Source organism: Fundulus heteroclitus, chromosome 16 (assembly GCF_011125445.2).
Source record: "Fundulus heteroclitus isolate FHET01 chromosome 16, MU-UCD_Fhet_4.1, whole genome shotgun sequence".
NCBI classification, from domain to species: domain Eukaryota; kingdom Metazoa; phylum Chordata; class Actinopteri; order Cyprinodontiformes; family Fundulidae; genus Fundulus; species Fundulus heteroclitus.
Window position 1 is genome coordinate 19,379,169 of NC_046376.1, and position 20,155 is coordinate 19,399,323.

Below are 20,155 nucleotides of genomic sequence, written 5' to 3' on the forward strand. Positions count from 1 at the left end.
TGACGCACAACATTTGGTGACCCATAAACAGCTTATTAGGTGCTAGAGGGGAATAATTTTTGAATGCCATTTAGTCGCTGATGTCAGTAGCATCCGCACTTTTCATGACACACAAACCCGTACCAAACCGTTTTAATAGCTGTTAATTTCAAAGTATTCAACACCAATATAAACCCACATTAAGGCTAGAATTATTATCAAGTTATTCTTTTCTTCAAATAGCTGCAAAGATTTTCATGACACCAAAATGAAACCCAGGGGCTCAAAAGGTACCGTCACAAATAGATTTAAACATCAGGATTTTTAAAAAATGAATTTATTTCTCTCTTTTTCAGTGTTTTATAAGTGGTATCTTCTTTTAGAGCTTCAAATGAAGGCCTCAACTAAGATTTTTTTTTCTCTGGATGCAATCATTTGGCTTTTGCTTTTTCATGACAAGCAGTTGATACATTGTGCAATGCAACCTGCCTGCCTCACTTCCAAGCTTTCAAACAGGTCCCACAGGCGCTCAAGTCATTTTTGGGGCTTGTGTGTAATACTTGTGCAAATGTCATAGGGTGGAAAGGGTGCAGCTGGGACTTAACCAAATGGGTGATTTTGTTAGTTTTTTATATTTTTGGTGATAAAAGTCTGTTCACATCGGTACTCGCGAAAAGAAGACAAATATATTTTCCCCCTCATTTGTTTCCTCCTTTTCCAATTTGATGGCCACAACCGTTAGCGTTACGCAAACAGAGCTGCAAAGGGCAGCAGCTCATTGGCGTCCAAAGTAAAGCATTTATAAGTTCACTCAGTTGTCGCCGTATTTACTGACGCCATTTTTCAATGAAGTACGTAGAGTTGGAGGTGACTGTTCCCACTTGCACAATAGTTAAATGCTTCATGTCGGGAAAAAATAAGCACATTAAAGCCAATTTTCCGAAAGTATTTTTACTGAGTGTGTTTCTCCGCAGATTCACATTCAGCTCTGTATTAATTTACCAGGATTTTATGGTCCACTTGTTGCAAAATTTTGGCAGTACATTTCGGTACAACGTCTCAAGCAAACTTATCCGGCTCAGGGAGTTTTGCTTTCTCTTACTCTCATCTTTTGAGTTTGCTTAATTGCTAAAGAATCACATCATCCAGGTTTTCTGAGGCAGCATTAAGAACACATGGATCATATCACAGCATTCCCTTATCTGAAAAGCTGTATGACCTTTTTTGTTGGATTTAGATTTCAGCCTCATCGACGTATGCACATCTGCAGACTTTCTGAGTTTCAGTTTCTAGATGTGCAAAGCTGGTAAGCGCGTTGCTCAAAAGATGTTTCAGCTGTAATTACATTGAATGGCGGTATTACAGCTTATTGAATTTGGAGGGCCCACTAACTATGCACACCACTCTTTTTTTTTCATTTTTATTTCCAAAAAGGAAAAGCCATGCAAAAGCTTTCTTACACTTTAGCATTATTTTCACTACTTCTCATTGAAACTCCATCAAACCCTTTTGTGGATGTAATTTTTCAAAATGCGATCCAGATGACAGAGAACGAATGCCTGGAAGGCACCGGTATATGTACTTCCGAAACACCAAACTGACTTTGGTGCCGGCTGAACGCGAGACAAAATAACTAACCCTTCACAGAAAAAAATCACTAGATATCATCAAAACCCCATCTGTTGGGGCTGACCTCTGGCAAGCCTGAAAATGTAGGTGGCTAGGTAGATTAATGAGAAAAATTTCAGCGTGCAGATAAGAAGTTCTTTTTTTCTCTCACCGTTTTTAAGAGGAGTACGTGAATATTGATCTGACTGAAATCTTTCCAGCGAGGATTCTGGGCCTGGGTAATGAGATGAATTTGCACAGGCTTCTTGTGAGTCCATTATGAAATTAACCACCTGGCAAAAGAAGGTCAATCGAGGCAAACCCCGTGAACTGCTGTTTGTTCAGTGCAAGTGAGGTCGGCAAGCTGTCCCAAATCATTACAGATCGTTAGAGGATGTTCCAAGAGGCGCTGGAAAACTAAATGTTCTGACATTTTATAATTTCTGGTATAATATTCCGCCATAAGGCTAGTGAACGTTAGGCTTCTGGAGATGTTTTCACTGATACAGTATATTTACAACCTCATGCACCATGTGTAAAATCACTCTTTATGTCACAGATTTAAGGAAAACACGGCTGGCATATTGTCGCGCCACCAAAACACAAAACAGGTGTTCGCCCAACCAACTAGCACTAGCAGAGCTGATGGGCTCTGACGTTTTAGTCTTTTGTCCTGGAAATCAGAGGATCATGCTTCATTCATCGGACTCTCTGCAGCATGGCCCGGCCTGACACGCAACGGTCTTAGAACACACGCCATGTAAACACACCATGAAGTAGCCTTATCGCTCCACATTCAGCTGCTTTACTCTGACTCTGCAGATTTCAAAGCCGATGTTAAAGACTTACAATACGGAACATGGGTTGATTTCTCAGGATGTTCTCTTCTTTGTTGTCATAATACAAGCACATGACCAAGGCTGTTGGTCAGATAACTCCTCTTTACTCTATTATGACCCCCCCCCCCCCAACCACCACCACCACCACCTTTGCTAAAGTTGTTGTTGCTGTGGTGTGTATATAATTAAGAAAATTTGTCTAAAGGTTATCTTATATTATACAACATAATCTATATTTTAAAGAAGAATTCAGCACCTCTTTTTACAGAGAAGGAATCTGTCTGTTGTTGGTTGAGTGTGTTTGACTTTTTTTTTCTTGCAAAAGACTTTCAGTCACTAGCTACCTGGCACTAATAGTTCTGTGGATACTCAGTATCTTTTTCACGACACATAGCACAGGGAATGGGATAACAAAAGAAAATGTTCAATTCGTCCATGAATACAAGCATCTAAACACAGTAGAGGCTCATTAACATACATGAACAGTCACCTGAGGATATTCCATATAGCACACAGTCGCTCTCCAAACTTCAAGGCTTTTGCAATGTATTATAAAAATCTGACCACGATATACAGTTTCAAACCTTTGTCCACCTTTATTCTGATACATATATTTTAAAAAACCCAGTGAAAACAAACACATCTGCAAGGAGAAAAAAGGTGAAAACAGAAGCATACCCTCAAACTAATTTAGTGATGAACCGCCTTTTCCTTTGATTTGGCGTTTAGTTTTCTTGTGTACACACCTAACATTAGCCACAGTGAATCTGATTAGCTATATATAAGCTTAAACTGATTTTATAGACTGACAGTTGCTTATTGTTATTATTTAGCCAGAGGTGTTATGTACTGGGGAATTAGAGAGAATGTAGCTGTATAAATGTATCAGTCAGGAGGGGAGAACAAAACAGCGTCAGATCTATGCACCCGACCAGTGTCAGGTGTAAATATACACCTGACACTGGTCAGAAAACATTTCCATAGCCTAACATTCACTAGCCTTATGGCAGAATATTATGCCATAAAATGTAAAATGTCAGAACATTTAGTTTTCCAGAGTGTCAGATTGTCAGCTCACTGCACGGGGTGAGCATGACCAGCTAGTTTGTAGCAACCTTGTCCGTGATTTACCCGAGCTCTTCTAATCCTGCATCGTTCTCTTTCGGCAGAACCTCCTGGTTGTCTGGGCGGATTTTTGATCAGCTCCCGACCACCTCTCATTCCTCCGGCGAGATCCAGGTCTCACTTTACCAATCCATGTTTTCAAGAGCATCCTTATCTCCAGCAAGCCTTGGCCCCCGCACCTGTGAACGTCAGACTTGCCAGGAAGATTGCCTGCCTGTCCACCCTCCTACTATCGCCATTCCTCCACTCACACCGGAGCCAATCATCCACACAGCTAAAGCACCACATAATCAACCTACCTGTTTGCTGTCGGATTCTAATCCTGTTTGTTTTCGGTGTTCGGTTAACAACCAAAGCCGATCCCTTAGCCCACATCCATCCTCCTAGATCCTTCCCTCTCCTTTAATAAACAATATAAACCTGTCCTCTATCTGTCTCTGTGTTTGCGTTCCCTTTCGGAGTCTTAAAAGAAACCTTAAACATGACACCAAGATGATCATCAATACTGTGAGGGCAGGTGGAGCAACGATGACATCACAGACCAAAGAGGTCTCTCTTTAACTAGATCAAATAATGGGGTGTGCTTCGGTGGCGCAGTGGTTAGCGTGCATGACCAAGGTACGGAGGCCTTAGTCCTCGACGCAGCCGACCCAGGTTCGACATGTGGTCCTTTGCTGCATGTCTCCCCCCCTCTCTTGTACCCGCTTTCCTGTCAGCCCACTATATGAAAAACGAGCCACTAGTGCTGTAAAAAAGGCACATGTTTTCTTGTTTTCCTCCAACACAGTCTAGAGAACATTGTGGAGACTCCAGTAGACAGGCTCTACTCCAGGAGAGCTGTGCAGGGCCGTTGGATGTCCTTAAGACATCAGCAGGGTTGGTACTTGCTCCTTGATGCAAGGAACAGAACGAGTACTGCCAGCGCCCTACAAATGCCAGTTACCACAGTTCTCAGGCCACTCAGTGCAGATCAAAACCTCCTTAGATCATAAATGAAATTCGTACTGTATGTCCTGGTAGGGGGGGCTCGTCATCCCAAGGATAACAGAATGTTGAACCGTTTCCAGATCTCCGAATGACAATGGCTTGGCACCACAAAGAACCACAAAATAGCAACACAGAGAGTAACTTGTGAAACTAAAGCCCGGAGTGGTTTTAATTTGATGTATTAATAGGCATGCATGTAAGCATAATACACACACACACACACTGAAAGAAAAACTTGTTTGGAGTAGGTAGGTGGCATAAACGTATATTATCCCCACCCCTTCTTCCTACATCATATACAACCTGCTTTTTTGTTTACTATATGAATTATTATCATCATTTCACATACTGTATAATATTACCCAATAAACTTGTAGATCCATGGCAAAAGTCCCAACATACCCACTTACAGACAAAAAAGTATCAACATTTGCCTTTCAGCCCAGGTTTCTAAATCCACTGATTATCATATATATATTTATTTTGCTTAATGATGTAAAACATTTTATATTTGGGCATTGCTTTAATATCATATTCAAACCTTTCCATAGTTATATGTGTAGCAGGATGAAGCCTGCCCCAGGATTGAGGACACCTGGCGCCTAATTACCTCAACGGGTGTGAGCATAAAGGCAGACTCTCTTACCTGCTTTCTTCATGTCGCATTTGGTCACACTTTAGTGGGAAGGTCTCTTGGTTAACTTGCAGTGGTTGAAACGCTGAAATCAGTAAGTAATGTTTCTCCTTCTTTATAAGACTGGAAATTTTAGTTGGTATAATCCCATTGTGTTTAAATTTAGAATCTGCCTGAAGTCTCCTGTTTGATACTGTGGTGTGGTTGTAATTCACCCTCCCCAGGTCAGCTTGTCAACATAAGCTGCGTATGTATTTTTATTTTTTTAATTGCACAGCACCCATGCAATTTAATAGCACAAAACGATTATTTATACACAGAACGTACTGGCAAGCGGATCATCCTGCTGTTGGGCCGGAAAGGGCTCTCTGGTCGGGATAGAGTCAGCCAGCCCTGGTAGGTGACAATGGCTTCCCCTGCCTTATGCCATTTTTGACAAAAATCATGTATTAATTTAACTTCTTTTCAGATATAAAGCTGCTGCAGCTTACCGGAGACCCTGCTGCTTTATTTTTGTTTTGTTTATTTAACTTTGGTTGTTTTGAGTTATCCTATTGTCCTGTGTGGCCTCCGGCTTTGCTGCATGATGTAACTTTTTAAGAAATTTTTTTTTTTTTTTTTTTTTTTTTTTTAAAATTTTTTAACCAAAGTACCTTTTTATTCCAACTTGTTTTTATTTTCCTATGTTTTAATCATGTAAAGCGCTTTGTGTTGTCTTTGTATTGAAATATGCTATACAAATAAACTTGCCTTACAATAAAAAAGTGTTTTACATGTCTAAACGATTTTTAGATATAATATATGAAAAACAGTCTCATTGGAATCTGCCTTCCATACATTCTATTGGTCTTCTATGCTGACAGAGTCACACATGAGTTTTTTTTTCCTGCAGTCCAAAGTGTGACAGTTATGTTAACTTTTGTGTGTGGTTGTCTGTCCTGTCTCTGTGATGGACTGGCGACCTGTCCGGGGTGTGCCCCGCCTCTCGCCCAATGACTACTGGAGATGAGCACCAGCCCCCTAGCGACCTTACGAGGACAAGTTGGTATAGATCAAGACTGGTTTTTAGCACCCACCACAATTATTGGCATTCTTGGTGAAGATGTCCCACACGTTGCATTCCAACTAAATACTTTTCACGCCTGTCTCCAGCACCCAGTGGGAGAGAGAGAGGTACACCCTGGACAGGTCGACAGTTCATTCCAGAGACACACAGCCAAGAGATGAGGTGGAGGAGAATGACACAAAACAAGTCAGATTCTTTTTAGTTAGGAATAATTCACCTTTTAAAAAGCTTACATATTAAAGTTTATATTACCAGTAGCACCTTTAAGTGGGGGCAGGTGCTGCTCTCATTCTGGTCCAGCATTGTTTTATAACATTTTGTATTATATCTAAGTTTTTAAAATGAGAACTTGTTTGAAAGGGCTGCAAAACGTAGAGCTCACAATGTTGACTTTTGGTTTTGCTTTGCCATCCCAAGATGATCTGTGCTTACCTCACCCAGTTACTTTAGGTTATTATAAAACCCAGCTTTCTGATATGGAAATGATTCCCACTTTTCTCTTAAGAGACAAACCGCAAACTGAACAAAAATCAAAATAAGAGCAATTTTCTCAAAATCTTAGAGGCATGGCATGAATTATTTGCCAATACAAGCTTTGAGACGCTGCGAAAGAGATAATGTGACCAAAACAAAGGAGGAGGGGGGGGGGGGGGGTGTGTTTCCACACCAGCTGTGATTTTGTTGGTTTTTTTTTTTTTTTTTTTTTTTTTTTCTTGCACATGAACTCCATATTTTTGTCTTTCGGGGCTTATCTGTGCTCCTAACTAATTGGTAAAAGCAAACATTGGTGAGAAGAAAATGAGTATAATGTGTATAATTGTTCATGGCGTGAGCGGGCTGCCACCGCTGTGTTTACTCTGCTGGGCCATGTTGCCGGGATTGCGTGAGTACAGAAGTCCATCTATCTATGAAAACAGGCTGGAGACCGGCCTGGGCACAAAAACATGCTTAAGTGACTGAGCATGAGGACACGGTATACTGTAGCTCGTTGCTGTAAAAAGTGGAGGACTCGTATGTCATTTATAGCAGATGAAATCAAAAATTTGTTAAATGCACAAAAAAGCCTTCTACCACCATTTGTCTAGATTAATGCTGAGTAGATTTAACTTGTTGATACCAGCCAACAGAATGGCACGATTCTGTTTCTAAGAATAGGTCTCTGTAACATTGTTGTATGGAAGCAGTATCATGCTAACTGATGTGCTGCACGTGGATGTGTTTCATGCAAGTCTGTGAAAACACTGGCTGAAATTTCCAACCAATAGTCAGGGATGTAGCACAGGTTCACACCACACAGCTTGCACAAGTCCATTGGTGAGGCTTTTCGAACAACCCTGGCTTAGGTGTATGCCTATCTGATTTCAACCTGTTGCCCCACAGAAGGCTAAAAAAGGTCACCGATGTTGGTGGGGATGAGGTTTCACAAAATATGATGAGGTAAACACAGAGACATATGGCTAAGCTTACATCGACTTATGCATTGTGGATAAAGATCATTTTAAAGCGGTTACAGGATATTTGCAGAGAAGCTGACATGAAACCAGCGCTGACTATGACGAACAATATCAATGTTGGAACCTGGTTGACATTCTGTATTGCTCCAATAAAATAAGTGATGCAGGTTTGTAAACCCAGTAGTGAAACCACTGGAACCAGGAGGTTGACCTACAAATTACTGTGGCAATTGCCTGCATCAAAGGGGTGCTCAATTAAAAACATTGTTACTGTTGTCTTCACAGGTGAGGGTTCACAATCAGCAGCTTCAGAATAGCCTGTGTATGTGGTGCTGTACATTGCTCTTTTAGTCAGACTGATGGTATTACAGAACTTTTCAACAGTATATATGTCCCTGGTCCTTTTCTCACCTTTAGTGAACCTATACTGAGTGAGCCTTACTATTTTATCTAGATTTCATGTGAGATTATCTGATGAGACTTTGCAGCCTCTGATACATTTTCTCCAAGGTGTTTTCAGCTTGAGCCCTTCTCTCTGACACTGACCCTGCTGAAGAAAAGCATCTCCACTGCATGATGCCACCTCCAACATCTTTCACCGTGCGGGTGTTTTGTTCTGGGTGACATGCAACGTTAATTTTCCACAACGCGTGATGGCATGCAGGCCTCAGCACCTCTTTTCTAGTGTTTGCTGTGTCCCCAACATGGCATTGTGTAGAACGTCTTGTAACTTACAGATTTGCACATGACTTACAGTTATCCTGTCAAAATATTTTTTTCCCCACCTGTGGATCTACTTTCAGATTCTCAACAGTTATATCATGATCTCTCGGGCTATTTCCTTGGCTGTAATTTTCTCTAAAAAGTTTTGAGCCTTAGCAGAATATCTGCATTTTTTTAGGGAGGTAACTTCTAAAAGCAACTGGTGACGCTAGATTTTATTTAATTGTATCAGAGTAAGGCATCTCCAGTGGCTGTTCGAATGGTCGATCCACTTCTTCTTTCACCCAACAACTAGTTAAAATGCAGGAAATTGACTTTGCTTCTAAGGTGGGATAAAGTGCTCAGATCTCATAAGCCAGTCTCTCTGTCCAAAGGCACAAAGCAAGCATCAGTGGGGTATGTGGGGGGTCCACAATGCAGGAGAGTGCTAACGCCACATTCACTGCACTTTTATAAAAGAAATATGAACCCTGTTCAGGGAGCCATAGACTGATAGGTTATATTTTCTTTTGAATCTGGTGCACATGTGTCCTTTCTAATGCTGCCATGCAACAACTTATAGTCCATCTGGGGATAAAAAAAAAAAAAAAAAACATTTTGTCTGTCCCTATTTTTAGATTTATTTTCATAGAAAAAGTACCTGTATTTTTTTGCCTCCCACTTCACAATTATGTGTTGGTTCATCACATGCAACCCTAACAAAAGACATTGACACCTTACGTTGAAACAGGACAAAATGTGATAGATTTTGAGGGGTGTGAAAATGTATGAACTTGACCGAAAATGTTTTGCCTACACCTCATGTGGAAGCTGAGTACATCAAATGGGGAAAACCAGACAATGTGACGATTTAATCTTACCAGGAAAAAGAACTGAGTCCTAGAAGACGGTCTATCACATGTGGCAGCACACGCGACACTTAAATCACATTCAAGACTTTCGCTTTTTACCAGCAATCACTTTCCTCTCCACGCTGATTCACAGGTGAGAGGATAGGTGAAAGGTGATGAGTGCTTAAAGCGGACAAAGTGGATGAGCAGAGTCTGAGTCACAAACGGCAGGCTCTATCTTGGGCTACCTTAATTAATAGGCCATATGAGAAAGTCGATACAGATTGGATTGAATGGCTTGAAGGCAGCAGCCACGGCCAGCTGGACTTCTCCCTAGATTTTTTTTTTAACCACCCTTTTTTTTTTTTACCAACTATGACGTTTGCCTCCACTGTTCTTTCATTTTGACATTTTCCAAGTATAAATTATTCTTAAAGTAATAACTAAAGAGGTGTGATGAATGATGGGAGTAAACATGCTACGTGGCTTGTGTTCTGCACCAGGTTTTTTTTTTTTTTTTTTTTTTTTTTTTTAATTGACAATATTGCTTTCTACCCAGGGTGACACATCAAAGAGGGATGCCAAGAGGGAAGAATATGTTTAACTCAGAGGTTCCTTTTACTTATTAACACGTCCAGTCCATGTTAATGGGCGATCTCCCTATCCACGCCACCGGACCTGGGTTGTAAGAAAATATTGCTGTGGATGATGATTTGTAGTTCTTGGAGCGGAGCTAATTTAACAAGGTTATTTTGGTGTTCTTTTTTAAATAATTCTGCACAATCTGTTGTTTAGAATAAGATTTATTTAGACCTCACTTAGCTGGATGATTATATGCTGTTAAAACATAGTTTAAGATTTATGAAACCTTATTTCTATGCATAAAAACAGGAAAAGTGAACATTTTTATAATGCTTTTTTAGCAGAAGGACCACAAAAGAATCAGACAAGCATGGACAAACCAGTAGTAATTTCCAGTGATTATGGATGATTTAAATCATATCTGTTGGTCAATCAAGATCAGCTAATTTCAGATCTGTGGCCAATTTATCCATAATCTTATTGATAAACCCATAAACATAGCCATATGACAAACATCTTTTCAAATTATAAGAATAGTCTCCGGTTCAGTTATGACTTTTTTAAAATAATTCAACAGTTATAGCCCATGTCCTGGATACACCTGTGCTTAAGAACAGATTTAACTAATCATTGTTTTTGTGTTGTAATCCTCTCAAAGCTGCCTTTATCCATGCTGTTTTTCCACATTTTTCCAATGCAGTTTTTCCTTCCACTCAACTTTCCATTCCTATTTCTCTACGCGCCTCTTAATGAACTTTAATCATAACCTTTTTTCTTTGTCTTTCCTGTCGATTGTGTTAGTGACTATTTGGTGGACAACTGTCAAGCCAGCAGTCTTCCCCGTGATTGTGAAAGCCTTAACATGCATGCAATTTCTCTATTAATCATCCTTCTTTATACTTATTTAATATTCCAATTTTAATGATCGCCAGATATATAAGGAAACAGAAGCCTGAAGTATACAGTGTTATGTGTATAAGGAGTCTTTCTGTGGTTCATTATTAAAATTCAATTGAAATTCAGTTCAGTTTATATACATAGCAGCAACTCAGAATATGTTGTCTCAGGGTACTTTACAAAGAGTATCAAATCATCCAATTTATACACATAAATACATAAGAAGTTCAATCCAATCATATCAGTCAAAAAGGATGTTGAATTACTGGACAAACAAATTTTACGATGCTATTCTAACTTAGTGGCAAACATATGAAAATATAGCTTGTAGCTGACCATTTTATTTGTTGATAGAGGCTCTGCAGAACTGACGCACAATCACAGCCTCGCTAGACATTCTGATTGCAGCTCTCCGCTCCAGCTCTCCTATAGCGCCACAGGGAGACGCGTGACGCAACGGAGGCGCGGCGATCCTCCACTATATAGTCTCAGCCAGCAGCCCTGCAGATTCACAAAGAGCGCGATCAGAGCCATCCCATCACTGCTTGGATTTAAAACTATCTTCACACTGACAAGGCACCGCCGAACAACCGGGTGCAACTTGCTGCTGTTATGATTAAGAAAATGTCTCCAACCGAGAACGACTTCGACATTCCGGCCAAGAATTGCCACAGGATGGTGATTCTTGGCTCCACTAAAGTTGGGAAGACGGCCATCATCTCACGGTTTCTCAACGAGAGGTTTGATGACCAGTACACGCCGACCATTGAGGACTTTCACAGAAAGTTCTACAGCATCAGAGGGGACGTGTACCAGCTGGACATCCTCGACACATCTGGGAACCACCCGTTCCCCGCAATGAGGAGACTGTCCATTCTCACTGGTAAGTTTTGTAGCTTGGCATCAAAACGCAAATTACGCGCTCCGGTGGTTCCAATCCCATTTTCTCTGCTGTTCTAAGTATTAAACATCTTTCCTCTTGTTTCAACAGGTGATGTTTTCATCCTGGTGTTCAGCCTGGACAACAGAGACTCCTTCCAAGAGGTGCAGCGCCTGAAGCGCCAAATCCATGAAACCAAGTCGTGTCTGCGCAACAAAACCAAAGAGAAAGTGGACGTCCCGCTCGTCATCTGCGGCAACAAGTGCGACCGGGACTTTTACAGAGAGGTGCAGGACGAAGAGATCGAGAAGCTGGTCGGGGACGAGCACTGTGCGTACTTTGAGATCTCTGCAAAAAAGAACACCAACGTCGACCAGATGTTTCAGACGCTGTTTACCATGGCCAAGCTGCCCAACGAGATGAGTCCCGACCGGCACTGCAAGGTTTCTCTTCAGTACTGCGACGTTTTACACAGAAAGTCCTTCAGGAACAAGAGGTGCAAAGACGGCAACGCGTACGGGATAGTGGCGCCGTTTGCGCGCAGACCGAGCGTGCACAGTGACTTAATGTACATCAAAGAGAAAGCAATAGGTGGCAGCCAGACCAAAGACAAAAGCTGCGTTATTTGCTGACATCCTTGCAATACAGAGACTTTCCTGAACTGTTGAAGCTTAAAAAACAACCGGCCTGCAGAAAAAGAGGAGACCAAAAACAAAAAAGAACTGTAGATCCAAATAGGGCCGAGACGCGGTGCAATACACGCTCTGAAAATGCTGTAAATGTGATTCTGCATTGTCTCTTTAAGAGCAGCATCAAAGGGAAGAAATGTTTACATCTTGCCATGATTCTCTGATAGAATGGCACTTTGAATGTTTGTTTTGCAGAATGAACAAAATGAATACATGTGTATTTGTCATGTCCTCAAATACTTTTTTCATAAAGGAAAAAAAATAAAACACTTGATACTTTCATAGCCTCTGTTTCTCTTGGGATTCATTTCAAACATAATTCATTCAGTGCATATATGTAACCCTCTTCTTTCAGTTTTCTTGATCAAATATCAGCAGTGCTAAAACAAAAATATGTTCAAGGGATAATTTCTACTTTTCCTGTAACCGATCTACTACCTTAATATTTAGACGCCTTTAAAAAATGTCATTGGATTAAATCCAAATAATAGTGACAAACAAATGGCAGTATATTCGAATGACAACAGCAAGGTAGGGTTTTGAAAATTACTTTAATACAAAAAAATTACAAGATTAGAAAACGCAAGAACCAAAATGTACAGACCCAAACACGTACAAAATAACACAAAACGTCCCGCATTGCTGGAAAAATCATGACTATGCCATGTCCTTGATCAGTATGTTGTTTCTTGTAGTCAGGGAAGTACCCATCCACCGGTGTCATGATGCTTTGGGTACATCAAACATGCATAAGCTCTTGTATTTCTGCAGCAGCTGGTTCTTGGTGCGCACCTGCTCTCTCAGAGTGGCGAGCTGCTGCTGCTGCTCCTGTGGACTGCTGTCTATCCCAGGCATGTTGGTGATTTGCTCCCGGGCTTTCTGGATCTTGGTTTTCAGCTTCGTCAGCTCTTGGTGAACATCTGGGCCCTCCTTGTCCTTGTCCATGCTTAAAAAGAAAAAAGTGAAAAACAAAAGCCAAATTAATCTGTTGTGTTTTTAACCTCATCCTCCAAGCACTTTTTTGGGTTGACATCTAAACGGTAACAGACCTCTAGGCTAAACTGGACTACATGTGGTCTAAAAATGAACATTTGTCCACGTATATATCAAACTGTGGACATAGCACGGATGTCTATGAGTTGCTAAAACATAAAACAACCTTATTGGACTTAGAATCAAAGTCTTTAAAGTATATCTGATTCTGGAAAAAACAAACAAAAAAAAAACAGTAATTTCCCTTCTGGGATTACTAAAGTGTATCTGATCTGATTCTGATTTGGGGTAGATAATTTAGATAATTTTGCATTTACTAGGCAGTATCACAAAATATTATGGATATAAAATGGTCACCGCTATTGTCTGTGTCTCTACACATATGCATGGATATATGGATGTAAAAAGTGATACAATTGAACAAACATTAAATTAAATGTTTAATTAATATAGAGGTGTCACGGTAACATTTATTGGGAATAAACTAATTGAATAAGACTTGTGAAATGTATTCCCAATTTCAAGTAATTTTATCAGCTGAGATGATTATTTCAGCTTGTGATAATGACTTGTTTTCACAGGCAGTTCCTCACATAGAAAATTACATCTGATTGATTAACAAGTATTTCTTTGAAATAAAGTACAGCTTTGGCAGTGTCGTTCACACACAAAATTGTGATTTTTCAAAATTGGAAACTGAACATCTTAATTTTGGTTTCATTGTAGTAAAAGGCGTGTTCAGTCTTTTTATTTGTTTTAATTCTGGCCGTAAATATAAGGTCAAATGTGTTTTCTTCAGTTTTATTTTTTTTAGCAATATTTGAAATATAAAAAGCAACAAGAAAAAAATACATATATTTTAAAACACAGTAGTGCCATATAAATCAATTACACTATAGCACCTTTGCAATAACGATGCACACATTATCCCGATCATAAAAAAAAACGCATGCACAGTAACAAAGGTTAAATGCAACTGTGCTCTGAACAGCTGAAGTTTAACACAGCAGATAGCAGACAGTTTTTAAGAGGCTGGAAATGTTCTGATAAAAGTTGACAAGAAGCTGCATCTACGTGCAACAGATGTTTAAATGCCAAAACAGCAGTTCAGCTATAGTCACATGAAAGTTTTCAATAAAAGCCTCTGTGACCTGTTTTCTTTTCTTTTTTTCTTTTTCTTCCCCCCTTCTGTCACCTGGTGAGACGATCACCTATCTGAGGTCGATGTTTGCATTTGGGTGGGGGGGAGAACGCAGCAAAACAATAACACTGCTGAGCATTAGATGTTTCTACACCATTGGTTTCTGCAGTCAGTTTTGTATTGGCTTGTTTGCACGTTACGTAACCAAGACTATGAAAGACTTGGATTAAAACAAGCGGCCCCAATTCGGCCGAACATATTCGAAACTCAATTCGCTTACGACTGGTCTAAAACCGCGCCTGTTTTTTATTAGTGATACATTTCACGTTGGATAGGTAAGATGCATGTTAGCTTTAGCTAACGGCTCATCAACATGCTCTGTAGCGCCGCGTTGACGGGCTGAGCAGGCATACAAGTGTAAACCCACACAACAGCACATTCTACATTTGGCCGTGCTCTTACCATTTGATAATATCATGAACTAAAGGCAACAGAGAGGAGTCTTCGCTGTCTTTGTCCAGCTTCGGCTGAGACACCGCCATCGTTCTTCGCGTAGTTACGGCGCACCTTTTTTACGTCACACTTCAGTCTGCGGCAGACACTGTTGATGGGAATTTCGTCTCCTTTTCAAAGATCCACATAATTTGGCTCAGCTCACAAACGACTTGGTTCTTTCGGCCGCCAAACAGCTCTATCTTTGTTGCTGTTACGAAACAGGCTAAATCTATTATATTAATATGTATATATGTGTTTATATAATACGATAATGAAGGTAACAATGCTGGCATTGCTCAAATAACTTCGGTGACCGAGCCAGCCTGATGTGCTGGCTCAGTCATGAACAGTACGTTATTAGTTGAAACAGCCTACAGTTCACCCATAATCTAGAACAAAAGATAATACATGTCAAACTTACCACCAAAGTAGAATTTACTATATTTACATACAGATCAATAAGTTCTTTAAAATATCACAACATGATATTTAAGTTAATTTCAAATGACTCAGTTTGTAATTGTCAATTGTTGCCTTTATTTTCCGTATGCATGCTCAAAAATAAATTGGCAAGCCCCAAAACAAATATCTGAAACATCTATCATACAAATTGTATGTCTGCAAATCTTTGCAAAACATACAGGAGTGAAACGGTGTTCATTGTTCTGATTCAATGTTCAAGTTTAGTGATCAGATGACTAAATACATCCGTTAAACAGTACCCACGGTGTTTTATTACAGTATGTGTTCCACACATTTCTTTTAGAGATTACACAAAACGTAGATGTTTTTATTTTTTTCAAGCATCTATGCATCTTTTTAGGGATGGGTTAATGTGAACACCATCCAACACTGTGAGTGTAAAAAATTAAGAGCAACGTTATCCTTTTTTACTTGGTATTCGCCTATTTTTAAAGAACCTGTAAATAAAGAGCTCAACCTGTAACCAACAAATGTCCTTAAAGATATAAAACATAATGTTTAAAATCATTTGCATTTTTTTTTTACTTTTGAATGCAAAATTTGGTTCTAACCATTTGTGATGAATGTTCATGAATTTTCTGAATGTAGTACCCCTCAAATGCCAGTTTTAGCAAACAAAGTCTCTGCTGTAATATATTGTTTTTTCAAGGTCATTAAGGTTTTTTTAAAGGTTACTGTATGGGAAAATATCTCTTCACCCAGTGGAAAAGTACAAAAAAAAAATTTCAACCCTATGGAAAGAAATGAAAAGAGAAAACCAAGTAGCAGTGATAGTATATAAAGTAAATCAGCAAAAAATATATAAGGGATACTTACTGATCTAGTTACAGCAGTTTTAAAGTATTTTAAAGACTTCACAAAAAAAGTAAATAACCCTAGGTTTAATTTTAAACTGATATATTCTTTTTTCACAAGGCGTAACTCATGAAAAAAATCTAACTTCTTCTTTTGAATGATAACCCATATTTCACCTGAAATAAATAGGTCAACTCCTGATATTACAGTGTCAATGAGAAGGGGAAGTTCAATGCCCCATATTTTGCTCCCTGGCAACCTTAAGTACTTATACCTAAACCCAATGTACTATGTTTACATGTTTGCCATGTGGCACACATATAGAGAGAAACAAGGGAATCTGTGTAAACATTAACATGTGTTAAAAGGGTAAATATGGTCTAATGGATGCCAATACTTCATACCACATGCCTGTTCTACAGATTGAAGTGATCTATTTAGGTCACATATATGTGTCAGAGAGAATATGTGTTTACTTTTTCTTTGCAATGGTTTGAGGAATGGTCAATTGAATACATTTTAAAAATGGAGGCTACAATGTGCAAGAACAGTAGCTGATATCTTTGTATGGAGTCCTCACACTTCTAATAAAATAAATATTGCACTTGTACATGTACATGTACATGTAACTTTGATTATCAGGCTCCCCCTGCAACCAACACCCAGTTTTATTCTGTGAACCATGTCTACTTTGAAGAGTAGTTTTAAAACCTTACTCTGCTGGATGATATAATGAACTCTTTTACTCACTGTATTACATTCTCCTACTACTCTCCAATTTTGCATTATTTTATGTTATTTCAGCTTCTAACTTTTTGACTCTACTATTTTTCATCATAAAAGCTACATCTGGTCCGGCTCTACGCTCTTTCAGGAAGAGTGAATGCTGCCAGTGAAAGACTCAATGTCATCTGCTGGGTTTCCTTAGATAGGAAACTTTTTGATCAATCTGTCTACATGATTTGATTGAATTTGACTTTGTAAAGTGCCTTGAGATGACATGAGTTGTGAATTGGTGTTATTATATAAATCAAATTGAACTGAATATTAATTGTGGATGTTACAGTGTTTTTGTTTAATCCTTTAAAAAAATCCCTCCTACCATGATCATCTGTGGCTCATGTTTGGCCCCACAACAGAATTTCTCATGCTTGAGTAGAAATGAAGCATCTTTCTGGAAAACGTCTCACATGCAGCCCAGGCCTTATGACTAACGGGGGAGTTTTGGATAACTTTTTGGCCTGGTTGACATTTGTGGACTTCCGTTTGAACCCATCCATAGCACTCCCCAAGTGACTGGGCTTGCCTTGTTCACCCCTTGTGATGACGTGAAATAGCAGCTGACAGTTTCCAACAGATGGGTCAGATCCCAGCATCTCTGGCTGAGAGCCAACGAGATGCAGATGTCCTGTCTGACGATATGCCTTCTAATTTTAGCACTCTTCTCTATATGAAAGACGCAGCCAGTTTACGGACATTATGGATGGATGGAAAATACATGTTTGAATTTAGTTTTTGGGATTATCTCAAGGATATTTATCCTGTATGATGAATCGGACACAGAATAAAAAAAAGTAGTTCCATGTTTTTTTTTCATCCAGCTTTAATCAAAATGGTAGCATTTTATTGTGTGCTTTCTTATACATTTGCAAGTCTTGAAACAAAAAAAAAAACTACCATATGCAGTAATTTGTCTCTTAATAGCTTGCTACTAGACGAAACACAAAAGAGAATGAGTTTTGGTGCTTTTCCTTTTATTAGGGTTAGAACAACAAGCACTTTACCAATAAATGTTTTTTATCATTCTATTTGTTAATGTATATCAAGACAAACATAGCATTGGGAAGTGAAGAGTCTAAGAGTTTTGCTTGAAAACATTAGTGAACAGACATCATTAAGACCAGGGCACACAACAGACATGTCAAAATAAAGCTTTGAAGAGGTTTAAAGCAGGGCTCAGTGGTGAAATGATCTGCCAGGTTTAAAGCATCTTATGGAAAACTGTTCAATCCGTCATCTGGAAGTAGAAAGAGTATGGCAAACCTACCGATATGGCCGTTCAACTAACAAGAAGCGTGTTATTCGGTGAAACAGCCGAGTGGTCCAGGGTAAATCTGGAGGAGCTACAGAGATCCATAGCTCAATAGGGATGTTGACTGGACGGCTATTAGTCTTGGACTCCACGAACCTGGCATTTATGGTAGAGTGGCAAGAAGAAAGACATTTTTGAAAGAAACCCGTTGGAAGTCCGTTTAGCAATTTGCCGCCACCCATGCACACAGGGAGAACACAGCAGCTGGACATCCTCAACTGCTGAACCGGGTGCTGTTGTCGAATGAGACTAACTTGTAACTTTTCGACCTACTTTTGAGAAACCACAGAAGGTGTGATGGAAAAGCTAACACTGCACATCACCCTGATCGCAACATTCCCCATGGAGAAAAGTGGTGGCAACATCACACTGTGTGGATGCTTTTCTTCAACAGGAACAGGGAGGCTGGTCAGACTTGATAGAAAAATGAATGGAGATGATTACAGGCAAAACCTGGATGAAACTATGTTACAGGCTGCAAAACACTTCAGACTGGGTCTGAGGTTTTCCTTCCATCAAGACAACGGTCCTAAACATATAGCTAGAGCTAGAATAGTCAAGGGTTCAGACCTAAATCCAGTGGAGAATCAGCAGTAAAACTTGAAAGTTTGTTCTCAGAGATTATCGAATCTGACAGTATGAGTTGTTTAACATGAGAAAACAGGCAAAAAGTCTGGTTTTTAGATATGGAAAGTTAAAGAAAAGAATTACCCCCAACATAGTTGCAGCTGTAATTTAGGGAAAGAAAAGCTTAATTGTGCTTCCACATCACAACTGCACACTATGTGTTGATACAATTTTACTTAAATATATTGAAGTGTGTGGTAATAACATGACAATATGTGAAAAGTTTAAGTTGCTATGAACACACTACAAAGCACCATAATTCCAGAATGACAATTTTCTACAATTTTAGTATGTAAATGTCTTTAAATGTACATATTCCACTCTAAATTAAAGTCTTATGTTTACACGCAGTCCAACATGTATTAAGCATTTTGGTTCTGATTCTTTGATTATCTCTCGTGTTCCACTTAATTCTAAGCCAGCTGATTCCAAACAACGAGCAGACACACTGTTTTCCTGCTGGAAAGACATTCTTTGAAATATATATCCACAAGTTTGTGAAGAAAATCGATCCCAGAAAAAAAATTCACAAATTTAAAAAAATTAACTCATTTATCTCCATCCAATCAGGGCTGAGGTGCGTAATTCCAGAGTCCCCTTTGCTGCTGTGCTTTAACAAGTAAAAAAATATTGACTGCAGGGTTTACTCTGTGCTCCTTCCTGGAAAATCACAATGAAAAACATTACATAGAAGATTCATCAGGTTTTCTTATTCATTTCACGTTCGCTTCACCCCTAACCCAAACCCCAAACTCCTGCCCTGGTTTCTTCTTACACAGTAAACAACACACGGTGAAGTTTTTTTCCTTTGCCTCAGAGTCGAGTTTTATTGAAAGAGATGAAAAATGACAATTAGAATTTTAATCTTAACAATCTACAAATGCTAGTTGGAAAGACGTGGGAAATTGGTGAAGCGTTTTTATGTGGGTTCGATCTGCATGAAAATATGGGTTGGAATGTATAACATGTTTAAAGCTGTTTTGCAGGATTATTGCGGACAAAGAGGAGCCTTTATAAATGTGGGTATTAGTATTTATTTATGGAAGGGATGCACTGAAAGGCTGTTTCCAGCAAAAATCAGAATAGATTTTCAGCTTGTGATTGCAAACTGCCAGATACGTGAACTATAAATATTGTAGGCAAAATATTACTCACACAGTTTGTTGAAAAGTGTGACGTTCTTTCTCATACGAGTTCCAATTTTAAACTCGGCTGCCCCCAAGTGCATAAACCTGG

At 39.3% G+C, this 20,155-nt stretch overlaps 2 protein-coding genes and 1 long non-coding RNA gene across 4 annotated transcripts; 2 read left to right on the top strand and 1 right to left on the bottom strand.

Annotated features, from left to right (window-relative positions):
• The first annotated feature begins 5,214 nt into the window (after positions 1–5,214).
• On the top strand, positions 5,215–5,753 carry LOC118566282. 2 transcript variants are annotated; one of them, XR_004932922.1, is made up of 4 exons: positions 5,220–5,266; positions 5,339–5,419; positions 5,493–5,568; positions 5,642–5,753. It is a non-coding gene; the product is annotated as an uncharacterized LOC118566282 (long non-coding RNA). The 2 variants fall into 2 exon arrangements; XR_004932921.1 differs by lacking the exon at positions 5,339–5,419 and having other exon boundaries at positions 5,215–5,266.
• Positions 5,754–11,213: 5,460 nt separating this feature from the next.
• Positions 11,214–12,577, top strand: LOC118556570 (dexamethasone-induced Ras-related protein 1-like). The gene is made up of 2 exons (XM_036148732.1): positions 11,214–11,607; positions 11,716–12,577. The coding sequence occupies exons 1-2, from the start codon at positions 11,337–11,339 to the stop codon at positions 12,234–12,236; spliced, it is 792 nt and encodes a 263-aa protein (XP_036004625.1). The 5' UTR covers positions 11,214–11,336; the 3' UTR covers positions 12,237–12,577.
• A 248-nt stretch (positions 12,578–12,825) lies between these two features.
• LOC105936166 (mediator of RNA polymerase II transcription subunit 9) lies at positions 12,826–15,009 on the bottom strand. Its single transcript, XM_012876849.3, has 2 exons — positions 14,890–15,009; positions 12,826–13,239 (listed from the first exon to the last, which is right to left on the bottom strand). Exons 1-2 carry the CDS (start codon positions 14,967–14,969, stop codon positions 13,014–13,016), a joined length of 306 nt encoding a protein of 101 aa, XP_012732303.1. The 5' UTR covers positions 14,970–15,009; the 3' UTR covers positions 12,826–13,013.
• Between the last annotated feature and the right edge of the window lie 5,146 nt (positions 15,010–20,155).